The 15,932-nt window shown below is 38.8% G+C and overlaps 3 protein-coding genes across 5 annotated transcripts; 1 reads left to right on the plus strand and 2 right to left on the minus strand.

Annotated features, from left to right (window-relative positions):
* Positions 1–2,334: 2,334 nt before the first annotated feature.
* LOC123313318 (ADP-ribosylation factor 1) lies at positions 2,335–5,529 on the minus strand. Of its 2 annotated transcripts, none has more exons than XM_044898156.1 (4): positions 5,390–5,529; positions 4,809–4,975; positions 3,856–3,965; positions 2,335–3,634 (listed from the first exon to the last, which is right to left on the minus strand). In XM_044898156.1, the coding sequence occupies exons 2-4, from the start codon at positions 4,954–4,956 to the stop codon at positions 3,344–3,346; spliced, it is 549 nt and encodes a 182-aa protein (XP_044754091.1). In that variant the 5' UTR covers positions 4,957–4,975; positions 5,390–5,529; the 3' UTR covers positions 2,335–3,343. The 2 variants fall into 2 exon arrangements, with proteins under 2 accessions (XP_044754091.1, XP_044754092.1); XM_044898157.1 differs by lacking the exon at positions 5,390–5,529 and adding an exon at positions 5,148–5,301.
* LOC123313316 (tRNA (cytosine(72)-C(5))-methyltransferase NSUN6) lies at positions 5,507–7,623 on the plus strand. Its single transcript, XM_044898153.1, has 8 exons — positions 5,507–5,592; positions 5,648–5,775; positions 5,830–5,955; positions 6,006–6,192; positions 6,253–6,409; positions 6,471–6,678; positions 6,972–7,262; positions 7,323–7,623. Exons 2-8 carry the CDS (start codon positions 5,683–5,685, stop codon positions 7,587–7,589), a joined length of 1,329 nt encoding a protein of 442 aa, XP_044754088.1. The 5' UTR covers positions 5,507–5,592; positions 5,648–5,682; the 3' UTR covers positions 7,590–7,623.
* Positions 7,624–7,906: 283 nt separating this feature from the next.
* Positions 7,907–15,396, minus strand: LOC123313311. 2 transcript variants are annotated; one of them, XM_044898143.1, is made up of 21 exons: positions 15,181–15,396; positions 14,893–15,127; positions 14,720–14,816; positions 14,430–14,550; positions 13,800–14,264; positions 13,231–13,601; positions 12,912–13,103; positions 12,776–12,863; positions 12,631–12,722; positions 12,177–12,453; positions 11,458–11,994; positions 10,700–10,982; positions 10,478–10,618; positions 10,095–10,353; positions 9,799–10,039; positions 9,543–9,688; positions 8,976–9,300; positions 8,594–8,752; positions 8,386–8,509; positions 8,191–8,326; positions 7,907–8,136 (listed from the first exon to the last, which is right to left on the minus strand). In XM_044898143.1, exons 1-21 carry the CDS (start codon positions 15,364–15,366, stop codon positions 8,004–8,006), a joined length of 4,608 nt encoding a protein of 1,535 aa, XP_044754078.1. In that variant the 5' UTR covers positions 15,367–15,396; the 3' UTR covers positions 7,907–8,003. The 2 variants fall into 2 exon arrangements, with proteins under 2 accessions (XP_044754078.1, XP_044754077.1); XM_044898142.1 differs by having other exon boundaries at positions 13,794–14,264.
* Positions 15,397–15,932: the final 536 nt, after the last annotated feature.

Below are 15,932 nucleotides of genomic sequence, written 5' to 3' on the forward strand. Positions count from 1 at the left end.
TAATCATTTTCAGAATTCACGTTCCGAGGGTCGGCGCTAATCGGTACACTATTTCTATCAATAAATGCCCTGAAGTGAACTCGATAAAGTCTGTTGTAATTTACCAAAAATCTACGGGATAATCTTCCTAAGAATCTATTATGGTCTATGGAGGCTCTACCCTCCATAGAATATACCAAGATATTTATTATTGAACCCTTCGTAAGAATTTGACATTTCAAAATATGGAATAATTTCTATGGTCTACCTTAGCATTGAGGCAGAGTAGGTATCTATGGTATAAGCGTCATCTGCCATCATAGAAATACCATAGATGGCTTTCAATTCATCTCAAGTGGATAAAAAACTCAATCAAACAGCCATCTGAATAGCTTTTATCTGCATATTTTTTACGAAAACTAAAATTGCCACTTCGAAGTCGAGAGACGACAAAAAAGAGAATTCGCGGCGAGTGCTGAAGCCGATTCCTGAAAATGTTTTGATGGGGGGCCTACTCTGAAGGCGCTACAATAAATCCCGATGAATAATACATATTTCGCGTTTAATTAACAGATTCCCGGTACTTTTTTGACACTCTGGTATACCTATTTCGACCGATACATCACCATTAGATATACCTACCTGGTTAATTACGCGAGGGATCTTACCTCAAGCGGCACGAAACGTGTGGTGACGTGTGGGCGTTGAAGAACCGCCGCGTTAGGAGCGCCAGATGATGATTTATCGCCGTTTCGCGACCGGGACCGACCCGGGGTGTCGAGAAAGATGCCCGACTGCTCTTTGAACCGTTCCGAGAACGTCAAATTTAACACCCTCCGATGCGCGATTATTTATGCTCATTTTTATTAATAATAAAGTGGGAACTTTCGCGCTTTTTTATCCCGAGGCCCGAAGGAGAGGACGTTTCGGTTATTCGGAAAGGCAGGGTAGGATTAGCGAATCGGCTGGATTCCATCGAGCCATACTATGTAACTGGTTGAAATGAAAGCAACAGGAAAAATCATTTTTCATTCAATTCATTAATTGGCCCCGTTAGACTAAAACTATTCAATACTTATTCTCCTTCTCTTGATAATAAACTCCCAAAGATTCAAAACTAAATCAACGTAACGTGGAAAATCAGATGTCATAAAAATTTGCTAATATGTGGTGAAAAAATATACGCAGCTCATCGCAAAGAAGCTGACCTACGCTTCTTAGTCCTGAACAATCTTTAGTATCACTCTCTATCGATCGGTTGACTGGAGATAAGGCATCTTCGAATCTGCCGTACCTGGTTCATACCTATAGTGTTACCAATCACACTTTTATCTTAGCGGAGATCATTACTTTCTGATGAATTCGTATTCGTCTGTTACTTCCTGAATATACATGATAAACACTCTGTTTATAACATTGAATAAGTTTCCACTTTCAATAATTTTGTTACTACCAGTATATTGATCTAGCATTCTTGGTTCAATACACAGGGTCAGCAAAATGCATTTGCCGTACTTGGGTCATAAGCATCTCTCTCGTCCTCTAATATGTAAACATTTCACTATTTTTATATGAATAAAGACCTTTATAATCTCTCACATAGCTGAATTCATTTTAAAGACCTGATAACTGTCAAACTGTCCTCATCCTCTCCTAATGTGTTTTTCCAACCGTCCGCAAGCTCAAGATGATGGTTCAGAAACTGCATGAATATTCACGAACCGCCACTGTGTTGACTGTTAAGTTCGGGCAAGCAGTGGCGTGTGGGAAAGACTTTACGCATGAACTGGGAACATTATTCGTCCTAAATTTTTTTCTCAATTTTCCTGCTCTGATTTCAATTTCGTCTTAAACACTTTGCCAGAGTAAGTGATGGTTGGTTCGGTCTTGGTGGGACAGGTGGCGCGTCGTGATGAGGATTGAAAAATATCCCTCATGGCGGGCTCCCAATTTTGTTTAAAGACACCATCCTCAGGTTGAGATGTATAACACTACACTGTACTGATGAGAGACAACCTCTCCTCTGAGAATTTTTACGCTGATCCAAGACTATCTGGCATGATTGTGTAATTAACACTTTCCCGCACTAGTGTCGAAAAGCAGTGAATATAAACTGTAGTGCGCATTTAGAGACTAAATATATCCAATTCGACCACTCATCATAGGTAGGTCAAACTCGTTGGTTGAGACCATTGCTTGCTCAAAATTCGAAAATTTCAGACACTTGGACCTGATGGTAACGCTGTGGTTCCTACCTCGCTGAAAGCCTTGAATAAAATAGTCTTTTTGAGTCATCAACCGATTCCCAAAATTTCAAGAATCGGACCAAGGTTAATTTCAATGAAGAGAATCAAATTTCGAATACAATTTAATTATGCATAATATAAATTATAGACAATAATTTCAATATTATATCCATTTGAAATACAGCATTATAAACGGGAATGTCAACGAAACTGAATCAGCCGAAATAATACAATTCAATTTTAATTCAAACAAATCACTCCATCAATATATGCTATGTTCTTGAGTAATCGGAATTTTGAAATGAAGGCAAACTACCAGAGATCGTTCAAACGTTTAAATAATCTTAATTCCAATTTGAACAACGAGATAACCTTACATTGAGCTAAGCTCTTTGTGGGGCACAAAATCGCATACATGATTATTATAAATAACTCTCAAAGATGTCAAATATGTAAAAAATCGATCTTTTAGTTTATAAATGGCAGATTCAGGAATCCACACCGTAAAATGCTGAAAGTGACATATATATTGACAAATGATGGAAATACAAATTTCCCTAGGAATTTGGGGTTACGCAAAATCCACCAATTTCGGGTTTAATGTAGTATACAAAATATTCACACTTCTAGATCGAATAACATTTTTCTCTGATTTGAAAGGAGCAAATACTAAAACAATACTATCGAGTTATTTAAAATGAAAAATGTACGTTAACTTGCCCATCAGTGAAAAAATCAGGGAACCTACCATATGTTACAGACATACCTTTTCAATCGATTTTATTAATACAAATAGAGACTGTACAAGTGTCTTATACAAAACCTAAGATGTACAACGTAAATCAGCATTACCAAAATAAATATAAAATACGATAGTGAATAAAACTAAAGTTAATCTAAGCATACTGTTTGACCACATACACATGCACTAGAGTTAATGAAAGAAAAAGGCCTAACTATAATGTTAATAAATTTATTGACCAAGGAAGTATGTTGGCAAACAGTAAGGAGATAATGGGTGATTGGTTGGAGGAAAACAGTCGAATTGCAACATATGGTAAAGTAACACTTAAGTCTGATACACAATCACATCAATGTGATTGAAAGAAAACACTGTACTAATGGTGGGCGTTCTTGAGCTGATTGGAGAGCCAATCTAGACCTTCGTAGAGCCCATCGCCACTGGTCGCACAAGTTGCCTGGATGTACCAGTTACGATTTCTCAACGAATGAAGACCCAATTTGTCGGTGATTTCTGCTGCGTTCATTGCGTTTGGCAAATCTTGTTTGTTAGCGAATATAAGTAATACAGCATCTCTGAGTTCATCTTCTGCCAGCATGCGCATCAGTTCGTCTTTAGCTTCGCCTATACGCTCTCTATCATTGCTATCGACTACGAAAATTAGGCCCTGCAAAATTCTCATTCAGGACCAAACAAAATATTTCGTGAAGAAACTATAAATTCAAATATCTGCAGCTTGTACAAAGTTCAACATTCAAATCATCAAATAGGCTATGGAATTTCAAACTTGACATCAGTTGTCAAACTTCCATAACCTACATTGCAAATTTCAATGAAAGCTTGACCACAGAACAATGACATCAAATACATTCAACACTTTTATATTACCTGTGTGTTTTGGAAGTAGTGTCTCCACAATGGCCTGATTTTGTCTTGGCCACCTACATCCCATACAGTAAAACTAATGTTCTTATATTCTACAGTTTCAACATTGAACCCTGGAAGAAGAATATATTTTATTTCAAAATGAAACTTTTTTCACTCATTATGAACAAACATTATTTTTGTTTGAATAACTGAACCTAATCCTTCAATCACTTTCCAAACCTAAGGGAACCTAACCTAACCTCAAAATTATTCATTTCTATTTTCATCCAAAATTGATGAATCAATCAATGACAATAGTCTGAGGTAAGTGCTAAAGTGAGGAGCCCAATAGAGAATTGATTTAAGAAAATCCCCTTTTCGAATCCTATCAAAACCAAACAGTGTAAAAGATCAGAAATCAATAAAAACTCTAATAATGAACAGATTTATTGTCCAAAAATATTTGAGAGATTTCAAGATGACAGGTTAGCAAAATAACCATTATGATATTTCGTTCTCAGCCAAGTGTAACTAATGAAAACTGTGAAAGGTGAATAAATTTCATTAGAGATCGTTAATACTGAAAATATATCATAGAGAATCATTTTCCTCAACACAGGACTTGAAACAAATATGTTGCAAATTAATCAAAAATGGTGACACATTAAAATTTTTGCGAAATATGGTTTTTCTGTATACCTTCATATATGCCAATGGAAATAGGGCCCAAAAGAATAAAATAATCACAATCATAAAATATTGAAAATGATGATGTGTCAGAATCTAATGAGATTCAAAAACACAATTTTTCAATATCAGTTTGGGCATTGTGAGACATTAAATTTCATAAATTCACCCAAAGCCAAATGAATTTAGGAGTAATTACTGAAATGTTCAAAACACAAGATGGATGATTTCCCATTTCAATATTATATGGCCCATAACAAGGAAAATGGATAAACAATAAAACTTACCGATAGTGGGGATTGTAGTAACAATTTCTCCTAATTTAAGTTTATATAAAATTGTGGTTTTACCAGCAGCATCCAAACCAACCATCAATATTCTCATTTCCTTCTTCCCAAAGAGACCTTTAAATAAATTTGCGAAGACATTTCCCATTTTAACAATATAAAGTTTCCTGAAAGTGGAGAAATATGAATTAGATTCATCCAACAAGCATAAAACACCTATTCTGATGGTTTAATGAACAAAGAAACTCGAAATCTCTTACGATGGTGTGAGGTTACTATCAAATTCTATTCTGACATATTGATTTAATATTTCACTAAACTGACATCACCATCTCATACCTTCTTAACTGAAATTGTTCACAAGAGACGAATTTCGAGACCTCTTCAATAACTTGAGAGCAGAAGAAATAAATTAGCTGAAGTTAAACGAGGAAATATGATGAAAATACGAAGCCGACACGTCTGTCAGTTAACGTGTACTTTGTTGATCATTTGATGGTTTTCGTATGAATCATCACATTATAACATTACACTCATTTGGCAAAAAATCGGGACATATCTTTGCCCTACTTTTTACATACCCTTTTATAATAACACACTATAATAAAAGAAAAATCCACACATCCACTAAACCTCCCAAAATCTTGTCGAATGTCAATATGGCGGAAACAGAAGGAGAATTTGTACTTCGTGCCACGTCTTGACAGTACGGAAATCCAATTGGCTCGGCGGGATCACGTGAGCCAAAAATAGTTCGAAATACCTGTGTGGTTAACCTGAAAATGTTCAATCAACTGAAATTTTCATGAATTTTTGAGCTTAAATTCTGTTTTTTCCAGAAAGTGCGAGTGATATTACTTAACAAAAAATAAATATGTACCCGGATTCCCCTTTTACTGATACACTCGATACAAAGTTGGTGTACGAAGCGGAAAATGATTCATCACGTTCGTCATCAACTGATATAGTAATTTCTCTATGTTTCTCGATTTTCTATGTTTTTATTGGCGGTAATTTTCAGGATTCAAATTTCAAAGAAATATTCAAATGGCTATGTACAGCTCCAAAAATATCCTCTTTTCGGATAAACACTCTGAAGACATCGAAGCAGGCAGTTCTTGAATCTTTAAAGCAGTATTTAAATACGGTAAGTTTAGCTCAATGGCGTTAATCTAGAAATTTATAAGATTATTTTAGGGTGAAGGAAAAGCAACTGCAAATTGTATTTTGCATGAAAGGGTGGAGGATACCCTTATTATACAATTTTCTCCAATTTCTTCGATAAATGTTCATCCAAAAGAAGTCGTAGTAGATAAAGATTGTGGGGCAGCAGTTCTCAGAGGCGCCCATATTTTTGCGCCAGGAGTTCTAGGAATGGTAAGCGGTGAGTATCTTTCGAAGTTATAAGAGAATTATTCCTTATTTTATCACGTCATTTGTATAGGCTGCCAAATAGGAGACGAAGTATCAATTTATGTTGATATTATGAAAACCTGTAAAAGGGGATTACAGAAACTATTTACTGGTTCGAAATTACATATAGGAAATGGTATAGTGAGAATGCAAAGGTCTGAACTTTATGGGGCAGATTTAAATCCCAGGTATATATTCCATCAAATTTTCGTCATCAGTGATCCTGATTTTCGACTTATTGACTTTCAGAGGTGTAGCGGTGGAGGTAACAGAAACAATATCCGGTTGTCCGCAAATCTCCGAAGATCTTTTTCCACCTGGAAAAATTCTTCTCCAGAATCTTCCTTCAATCATATGCGTTCATACTCTCGATCCTCAGCCAAACGAAGTAATATTGGATATGTGTGCAGCACCTGGTCACAAAACCTCGCACATCGCTTCACTCATGACAAATCAGGTGAGGAAAATTTAACTGAATTTTCGATAAATCTCGAAATCGAAAAGAGATATTAATATTCTACAAACTGCGGCCAAAGAGTCTTACTCTTTGCTGTGGCGACGGCAGGTGGCGCAGTCGCCGATTGTTGCGTTCACAAACTTACTCCGAGTAAGCTATGATTACTCTATAGAGACTCTTCTAGAGGTCTCTACCATTCATAGATCACTCGAAGCGTTCACAAACTTACCTTTTTTCCTCGCAGTATGCTCTCTGAGATTACATGAAATTAATGCAGATCTATTTTTATTCAGGGTATCCTGATTGCCATCGATAAAACTGCGGGAAAGACGAAGCTTCTTGCAGAGCACTGCTTGCGTTTCGATGCAAAACCTCAAATTTATGTGGCAGATTCTTCCAAAATATTCAGCTCAAGCTCAACAAATAAGCCACTGGATGGGCCACCCTATCCAGCAAATTCTTTCGATAGAATATTGCTAGACGCACCATGCAGCGCTTTAGGTAAACGTCCACAATTAAGGAATGACATAACAAACAAAGTATTGAAGTCTTATGTGGCTTTACAGAAGAAACTATTCGTTGTGGTGAGTTAAAATTTCCGTCATGTCCCTGATGGATCAATTGATTTATATTCGTTTCTTCAGGCGGTTAATCTCCTCAAAAGCAACGGAATATTGGTTTACAGTACTTGTACAATAACATTGAGTGAAAACGAGGGAATTGTAGCTTGGGCTTTGAGAAAATTCGATTTAGAGTTGGTACAACCGAAAGTACATATCGGATCTCCAGGATTTGAAGGAACATCATTAACGAAGGAACAGTTGCATTTGGTCCAGAGGTTCGGACCTGAAACAGGAATTGATTCCATTGGATTCTTCATTGCCTGTTTTAGAAAAAAATTAATTAGTTAGAATGTTTCGTTAGAAATAAATCATACATCTCAAACGATATCTTTTTATTCTCCAAGATATTCCCTGAAAAAAATAAAATGATTTTCATAAATACCGAGGACCATAGACAGACATTAGGCTCTGTAAAAAAAGAAACCTCTAATTCTATGGCGCTGACATTGACGTCCCGAGAAACTTATACAGAATTTCTGTAAACCAATGAGAGTGCATCACATGCGTGACGTAACCGATTTATCTAGGCGGGCGATTTCAAACGGATTCCAAACTTCACTAAATTTTCTGAATATCTTCTTAACATGAGACATCTAAGCGATAGATCAATACCATTTTCATGGTTTATTCATTTTCACATCGATATAACATGCATTACAACTTCGCGAATATATCCCAACTACGACGGGGATCATAATGCATTCAGGGCTGAAATTCGAAATGATTCACTGCGAATTTCTCATTTTGTATACCATAACCGTTCATCGGTACCTCCAAGTAACATTGGGGTATTATCGTTCTGATGGTAATCGATTCCTGATCGAAATTGTATAACCTGTAAATGAATCGATGCTCTAGTAAGCTTTTTTCACGTTTTGGACATTCTTACGTAGGTGTGAAGTATACACATATATCGAAAAACGATCGGGAAAGACCAACTGCCTTTGGAATTATCCCACTTTTCGGTTTCACATCGAATTGCGGCAAATTCATGGATTGCTCAATGTCGAAGGCGATATCAACTTCTGGAAAATTAACATTTGTATAGGTAAGATTCAGAGAATATCATTCTATGTACACTCACTCGTCGCATTGAAAAGATGAAGATAAAGTTTTTTCGTGTTTCCAATTTTTACGTGATCAAATTTCAAAAAGGGCGGACTGACTTCAATTTTTGGATAGTATATATCGCACAATATTGGCACTGACTGAAAAAAATAAACAGATTCACTACGAATTATTGTCGTTTCATGATTCGTTTTCCTGAAAATCTACGCATAACTCAAATTGACCTGTTCCAATACACCACGTTGATGAATATTTAAATGTCTGCACAAAGTAACAGCTTTAGTCTCCAAGCAAACTTTTTCCCTCTCTGGTGGTATTTTGTTATACACCCAATTAGCCATTTCCTCTATGAAACTCGACGCAATAGAACATTCGAGCTCAACCTGAAAATACAATATTCATTTCTTCAAAATTACTTGTTTCCAAAAATTAAGACATTGTTGCCAGACCTCCCAAATCTTAGTTTAGATTCATCCAGCGTTACTAAGAACTAAGACCTAATCAACCAATCAGTGGGCAAGTGGCGATCACGTGAACGTCACCTGTCAATTGAATTAGTTATTAGTTCCCAGTAACGCTGCATGAATTAACGTGTCTATCGCTCACTTCTAAAGTATCGCCAGGCTTGACGACAGCATTGTTAACGCCATTTACAAAATCGTAATCCCTCATCGAAATGTGAATGATCGAGAACGGCGTTTCGACGTGGAAGGTGACGAACACTGTTGTCAGATTGCTGTTCTGGAACGACATTTTCAGTTTTTTAGCGTCATTCTTGCCCTCGACTACGTCGGTAGCGTACAAGTGACATTTCGAATTTCCGCAAATCATGTCCAGCTTCAGCAGCGGCATCGCAACCGTGGCTAGGAGCTCGACGCTTAAGGGCTTGAGATCTTCGGCTGATCTTCTGTAATACAGGTTTGGACGATTCCTGGAATGATTCAAAAGGTTATGTGGTCTATGTGGAAATTTAGTCACTTTCTGTGGGGCAAAATACAAGGTCAGGCATGAATAGCCTCAGTTTCTGCCCATATACCCCTAAGCCAGTACCACTATCTTATTTTGATCCTTCTGCAATACGTATGGATGTTTTTTGATCAGCATACAACGAACTCCTTGTAAATGCGATGTTTATGATTGTGCATAGAACGAATAAAAAGAATATAAACTTACTTGTGCTCTTCTTTTACGAATACGTATCCTATTAAGTAACAAGACATATTCGTGTCTTTCAAATCCACTGGAAAGTGCTTGGGATTCATGGTAATCTCCACAGAAGAAGTTTCCTCAGGTTCTAGATCGATGAAACTTGGAAATACCTAAAACGAGTGAAAATAAACAATTCAAGTTCTCAAAGAGTAACTCTTCTAGTGATAAATCTCGAAATTTCATCGACCAAACTGTCCGTACTTAGCGGTTGCGCCTCTACCTGCATAAAGCTGATATCCTGTTTTCCGTAGTTCTTTTTCGACAGGAACAAACGCATCTTTTCCTCCGACGTTCTGAAACTTTTGTCGAGCATGTCGAGGATGACGTTGAAGTGCCTAGCGTCGTCTACTTCTTCGGAAGCCTCAAACAAGAACCACTGAATGTTCAAGGGTATGCAGGAGGTGTTTTTCATGTGGAGGGTCCGCGACACAACGTCAGTCATGTATGGGATGTGTCCGAACCTGCGGGGTTACCCTATATGAATAATTAAAGCTGACTATGGACCTTTTTTTTTACCTCAATGTTGCATAACTCCTGATGGTGTTCTTGGCAATCGGAAATTCCACAGGTGATCCATTGACTTCGACGAAAACGTTGAAACAAAACGGGGCTATGTTATTGATATTGACGACGATTTCTTCGGTGTATATTCCCCACGTTGTCGCATAAATCCAAACGTTTATCTGTATGACGTCACCACAGCACAACGTGCCTTTTTCAACGTCTAAAATTACGACTATTCCATGTTGGGCACAAGCTTTATCCCACAATGAGTCTGAAGAAGAGACGAGTGTTCAGTTTTGAACTGAATTGCACCTACTGTCCATATCTTCTTGAGTGGTTCGGCGATTCATTGACACATTTCAGGTACTATTTGCATATAAGATTTTTGTACTCACACACAGTTTCCGGATAAATCATAGTGATAGCATTAACCATATTAGTTTCTGTGTCGATACAGGGCAGGAAATTGGTAGTTTCTATGAGAAAATCAGCATCAATCGGCGTCACGTTTTCTATGTAGAATGAAAACTTTTGCGCTACAAAAAACATTCAAGAAGTTCAGCTGGCGTACAAAATTCCTGTCATCCAATAGGTCGAATTCAAGGTCAGATACTCACGTTTCTTCAAGCGCATGTCTCTCACCTCGACCACATAATCCTGCTTCAGAAAGTCGCCCTTACAACGATCTTTCAGGAATTCCGTCAGTGAAACTATGTACGAGTTGGAGCTGTCGTGAGTGAAAGTGGTGAAATCAGCGTTTTTACAGGATTGCATTAGATCTGAGCAATCCGAGGGGAAGCCGGGGTTGAAGTCCGGATCTGTGTTTTCCAATTTTTCGTCATTCTTACAGTCATAAACGTAATCGCACTCCTCTGCGCTCCACAGTCGTTCGGTAGATTTCTAAAATTTTCGAGCATCAGTCTAGAACAATTCTCCATCTATAATTTCGACAATCAATTGAGCTAACAATGATTTCATCGACAAGGCAAAAAGTCGAAAAATATAAATATTTCCGTTCCTTCGTTCTTGTACCTCGGTTGGCAACGTGGGCCTATGTAACTATGGTGATGACAGAAGAAGGCGGCGCTTAGAAAGTCGGTTCATAGATCTATTGGCCTGCGCTTTGTACGAAAATTGACGACGTTGCCACATTAATAACAAGAATTTCCCTCATACCCTGACAGGTTTACTCCATCCATGAGGCATGAAACGAGTAATATTACCTGAGTTTTGCGTTAATTATAAATGAACGTACGAGTTTCTAAATCGTGAATAAATAAATCCTGAAAAAGATTGGATATAAAGTTGTCAGCCAGCTGAATAACGTTGAAAATTTCGTCTTTACTGATACTTTCTATAAAGCTTGTTCACGAACCATCTGTTGAAAATCCACCTCGTTCAGAACCTTGGGCGGCCAGAGTATCTTGTCGAAACCCTCGGCCTGGCTCGGTATATAGAAATACACGTTCACGTCGTCGATGGCTCCCAGAATCCTAATCATGATCGGCGGTCTGTGCCTGCTGACGAAACAGGGCACGAAGATGTTATCTATCAACCCGGTCTCCTTCGGCACCACCCTCACCACCACCTTGATCTTCTCCCCGGGGCGTATCACGCCGAACTTCGGGTGGAAACTGAGTTCCATCTTGTGCGCCCCCTCGCCGACTGGCGGCAGCAACCAGAAGCAACCCAGGATCGGCGTGAAGTTCCTGATGAAAAAATGCCACTTGTATTCTATGCCCACGTAGTGCAGTTTCAGGGAGCACACGATGGGAAAGCGAGATACGTCCGAGTAGATCCGAATGTCCCATTCGACCACTTCGTAGGTTACCATGCACATGGAGTTCAGTTTAAGGTCTTTTTCTGGTTTCGACGTGAACAGGAGCAGCATGGAGACCCAGCGAACCGGTTTCTGGAAGAAAATAGTTTATCAATCAACGAGCATATATTATATGATGTCACCAGACTCATCTATTTCCTCCAGAGGGCCTAGAGTTACAAAAAACCTCTCTCCATTCTTCAACAGGCCAAGAACTCTCCCAAGCTCACGCAGCTCAGGCTCAGTCACAAGAACCATCACAGAATACAGCTTACCTTGGCATCGACTCGATACTTCAACCTTCGCTCTCGATCCCTCAGAGTACCTTCGGATTCGTCGATGGAAGAACTCCTAGCGACGTACATGGACGGTCTGGCGTCGATATCATAAATTATTTCCCTGATCACCCAGTTGACGTAGTCTGTCGTCGTTTTTTGAATGCTTATTTTTTTCTCCAACTCCAGTCCGATGGGGATCACACCCAAGTCCATCATCGGAGTGGAAAACCTTATCTTTGACTCGGTATGGTCCGCTGGCTGGGGGCAGTCGCATCTGAGAAGGGTAAGACGAGAATCAAGGATGAACAGTTAGCAGATCGGCAAGACTGGATAGTTTTGAGGTTAGTTAAGGTTGAGATTTCTTCAAATTCTCATGGAAAAATGCACCAACTGGAGAGAAATTATTCAAGAGAGATTGACGAGAAGATAAGACTTCGCCAAATCAACATACATTTTCGATTGGGGCCTCTCGGGTTTTTCCGCAACAGGTTCATCGTAGATCTCACATGCAATGTCCATTTCAGTCAACTGTATATCTAGAAACTGTAATATCCAGTCTTATATGTTTTCGAAGCTCGTAAATGCACATTTTCCACCTTTATACCATCGAATTCCTCTTCCTTACGTACTATAAACTCCTCACCCTCCGTCAAAGAATTTTCCGGTATCTTTTCGATGCAAAGTCTGAAAATTTCTCATCAGTATTCGCGAAGGAAAACATCTCTGGCTTACCCCATGATGATCCCATAGTGACCTGGCCGATCTGCTTGAGGTCTGATGTTTACGTCGAACTCGTGTGTCGTATACGGCGCCAAGAAATTCTGCTTCGCGTTTTTCATATTGATCCAGTCCAGCTCCAAATACATCAGGTTGTGGTCGTTCTCGTTTTGCCGGAAAAACCAGTGAAAGCTCAGCTTCATGGCACTTAAAAGTAACAAAGGTTCAACATCGGAAATGTATTGAGGAGAAAGCAGCCTTTGGAAGAGCAAGAAGTGCTTTTCGTTAGGTGTGGTGGTCATGTTGTTTGGTGGTCGAAATTTCAATCTCTCACCTTCTATTATTAACCGTAAATGTGAGTGCGTTCGACGAAAAATTCTGGATGTGTCCCAGATAAAAGCAACGTTTCTCTGGCAGTTCCTCGTCCAGATCTTCCATCTCGCCAATCTTAGCCACGTTCTCGAACTGCCTAGACTTCAAATGGATCTGTACCATGCTCTTGGAAAAATACAAACCATCTCCGATTATTTCCACGGCTTTGGACGTGTTATTGTCCGACACCAAATACAGTTTTTCGACGTGTAACCCAGGATTGATGGGCGTAAAAGTCACGCAAATCTCCGCCACTTCGTCTCTTTCTACCATGATGTAACTTGGGAATATCTTGAAGCAGTCTTTGGTGAATTGCATCGTTTCATCGACGTGCTGTAAGATTGTGAGAATTGACCTGGCCATAAATGTTTTCAAACGAGTAAATTGGTAGTTAGGATTAAGCCCTATGTCACCTTGTAGTACCCGAGGGGATCTCTATCCTCTCCAAAGAGTTAAATCCAGGATGCTCTTGTCGAATCTCTCTTCGTATCCTCCTGGAACAATCAAACAAGACTCTTCACTTACACTTACGCTTCCAGAAATCCATTCATCCTCTGTTAACAAGAAGAACTGCCCTCTGTTTCCAACATTCCCCACCAAGAGCGATAAATAATTGTAGTTGCCGATGAAACAGTGGCCACAATCGATCGTGTCGTTCAGAGCTGTGCATCTCCTATCCCAGAACTCCGAGGTACCCGGACAGTTGTCGTGGAGGATGTGCTTCATGGGCCTGAAGATGTAGACCCTCAAGTGAGGAGGTCTCCTGAAGCTTGTTACCTTCAGGACGGTCCTATAACCTCCGGACGTCGAGAATTCTATTTCAGTGCTATAGTTGTGGTATATGTCAGTGCGGTAGGCGACTTGGAAGTCGATGTACATCCCTGGCGCCAAGAATTGAGCGTTGGAGAGGGTTTTTATCGAGAAGGGAGTGCCCTTGGGGTGTTGGAAGAAGAATGGTCTCTTGCGTTGGGAGCGGTTCTGCAGTCTGACTTTTTTCTACAACAGAAAGGATAATTTTTATTGGAATAACTGAAAGGAATCAAATGAAGATTGGTGCAGCCTTGATTTTTAAGGGTTTTGTACTGTCAATCAAGGTCTTTAATGACCTGTGGTCAATATAATCTTGTGCTTAAAGGGTACTTTAATCAATAAAACATTTACCTTGTATAGCGTGTGGAGCTCGAAATCTTCGAACAATATTTCGTTCGGCTCTAACCTGATCGGTTCATCAACATCTTCCTCTTTCTGTGTTATTTTGATAGGGCACGCATTGAATTCAAGCCTGTAGAAAAAGATTTTTCATTGGATGGAAGTGGCCGATGAATATCCATAGAAAAAATTATTTGCTTTTATTGCTTCTTATCGATCTACGGTTCAAATCAAGACCAAAAGGACCATCGTAAATTTTCAAAATTGGCGAGTGAATCAGTGAGATATTAGAAAAAAATTACCTTGAGAAGTTCCTTGGTTGTTCTTCGAATTTATTCCTGGTGGTTTTTTCGGTGTGATTGTATTTGCATCCGTGAAGATCTTTCTTATAAACGAATTCTATGGAAGCAATGAGAAAAAATATTGAAAATTTCCTCTTCTTTTCTAAAAACCACATCTTTGTGATGCGACTCACCTAGTGATTGTTCGACAGTGTGGGGCAGTATGTCGCACTTATCAATTAAATTCAAATTTTTTGTGTTGAACGGATAACTGGTGAAGAAGCCGTCTCTTTTCAGCAAGAACTCTTCCTTCAATCGAACATCCTCTTCTATATTTTTCTCGAGTATCATGTCGCCGCCTTGTTTTTTCATAATATCCAACTCTACGGACTGCAAGGCGGCATGGTCTTCATTTGCAGCATCAGCAAACTGAAAAATTCCTCGATTTGATAATGGTGCCTTTTCTGAGCTGAAAATATTACCTGTTTCACTTCGTAGCTATACTGTTGAAACAATGAGTAGTCAGGATCCACATTGTTTTTCCTCAAGTTCTCAGAAATATCATTGGGAACAATGCAACTTTTTATGGTAGATTCGAAGGATTCACTGAGAATGTGGGCTACATCGTGAGATGCGGTAGCATTTGGGATGAGTGGATTCAAATCCATTTCGTCTGACTGAAATCCTCGGTATTTGGAGCGAAAATGTCAAAGATGACAAAAATTGAGCAGAGGATACAAGATTTCTCCCTAAAGTTTGAAAAAATAATGAAGAATGTGATAGCATGATATCTTTTTCCACTCCTGTGCCCCTACTGCAATCCGCATTGATTTCAGTATCGAGTGAGTCACTTTTCGGTACTAGTGCGGAAAAGTTGATTTTTCTTGGCGATTGGCAAAAAATTTCACCACAGATGATGCGCAAAAGTTATTCTTCAGAAAATGAAAAGAGTAAAGCGAAAAACGGCGTTGAAAAACTTTTCTTTAATTTTGACATTGTCACTTTATGTCATTGACGTTTAGAAACATATTTCACAACTGATGTAGAAACGATACTTGCTTCCATAGCAATAGAAATATTTAATTTTTACTTCGTTGCTATGGAAACAAGTATAATTTCATCATCAGTTGCGAAATGACGTTTCAAAACGTCCATGAGTTTTAAAGTGTCACTTTATATGACAAAATTAGAAAAATAACTATTCCGATTCTTTCAATTAAGAAAGAAATAAAAC

The sequence above is a fragment of the Coccinella septempunctata genome, chromosome 5, assembly GCF_907165205.1.
Source record: "Coccinella septempunctata chromosome 5, icCocSept1.1, whole genome shotgun sequence".
Taxonomy (NCBI): domain Eukaryota; kingdom Metazoa; phylum Arthropoda; class Insecta; order Coleoptera; family Coccinellidae; genus Coccinella; species Coccinella septempunctata.

What these genes read in the sequence shown, in the direction of transcription:
- LOC123313318 (XM_044898156.1), bottom strand. Translation starts at nt 4,956, where the DNA reads ATGGGAAATGTCTTCGCAAATTTATTTAAAGGTCTCTTTGGGAAGAAG. An exon ending in TACTACAATCCCCACTATCG is followed by an intron (nt 3,966 to 4,808) that starts GTAAGTTTTATT and finishes TTCTTCTTCCAG; the next exon opens with GGTTCAATGTTGAAACTGTA. An exon ending in ACTACTTCCAAAACACACAG is followed by an intron (nt 3,635 to 3,855) that starts GTAATATAAAAG and finishes AGAATTTTGCAG; the next exon opens with GGCCTAATTTTCGTAGTCGA.
- LOC123313311 (XM_044898142.1), bottom strand. Translation starts at nt 15,366, where the DNA reads ATGGATTTGAATCCACTCATCCCAAATGCTACCGCATCTCACGATGTA. An exon ending in CAACCAAGGAACTTCTCAAG is followed by an intron (nt 14,551 to 14,719) that starts GTAATTTTTTTC and finishes CTTTTTCTACAG; the next exon opens with GCTTGAATTCAATGCGTGCC. An exon ending in AGGATATCAGCTTTATGCAG is followed by an intron (nt 9,689 to 9,798) that starts GTAGAGGCGCAA and finishes CACTCGTTTTAG; the next exon opens with GTATTTCCAAGTTTCATCGA.
- LOC123313316 (XM_044898153.1), top strand. Translation starts at nt 5,683, where the DNA reads ATGTACCCGGATTCCCCTTTTACTGATACACTCGATACAAAGTTGGTG. An exon ending in GTTCGTCATCAACTGATATA is followed by an intron (nt 5,776 to 5,829) that starts GTAATTTCTCTA and finishes GGTAATTTTCAG; the next exon opens with GATTCAAATTTCAAAGAAAT. An exon ending in CTTCACTCATGACAAATCAG is followed by an intron (nt 6,679 to 6,971) that starts GTGAGGAAAATT and finishes ATTTTTATTCAG; the next exon opens with GGTATCCTGATTGCCATCGA.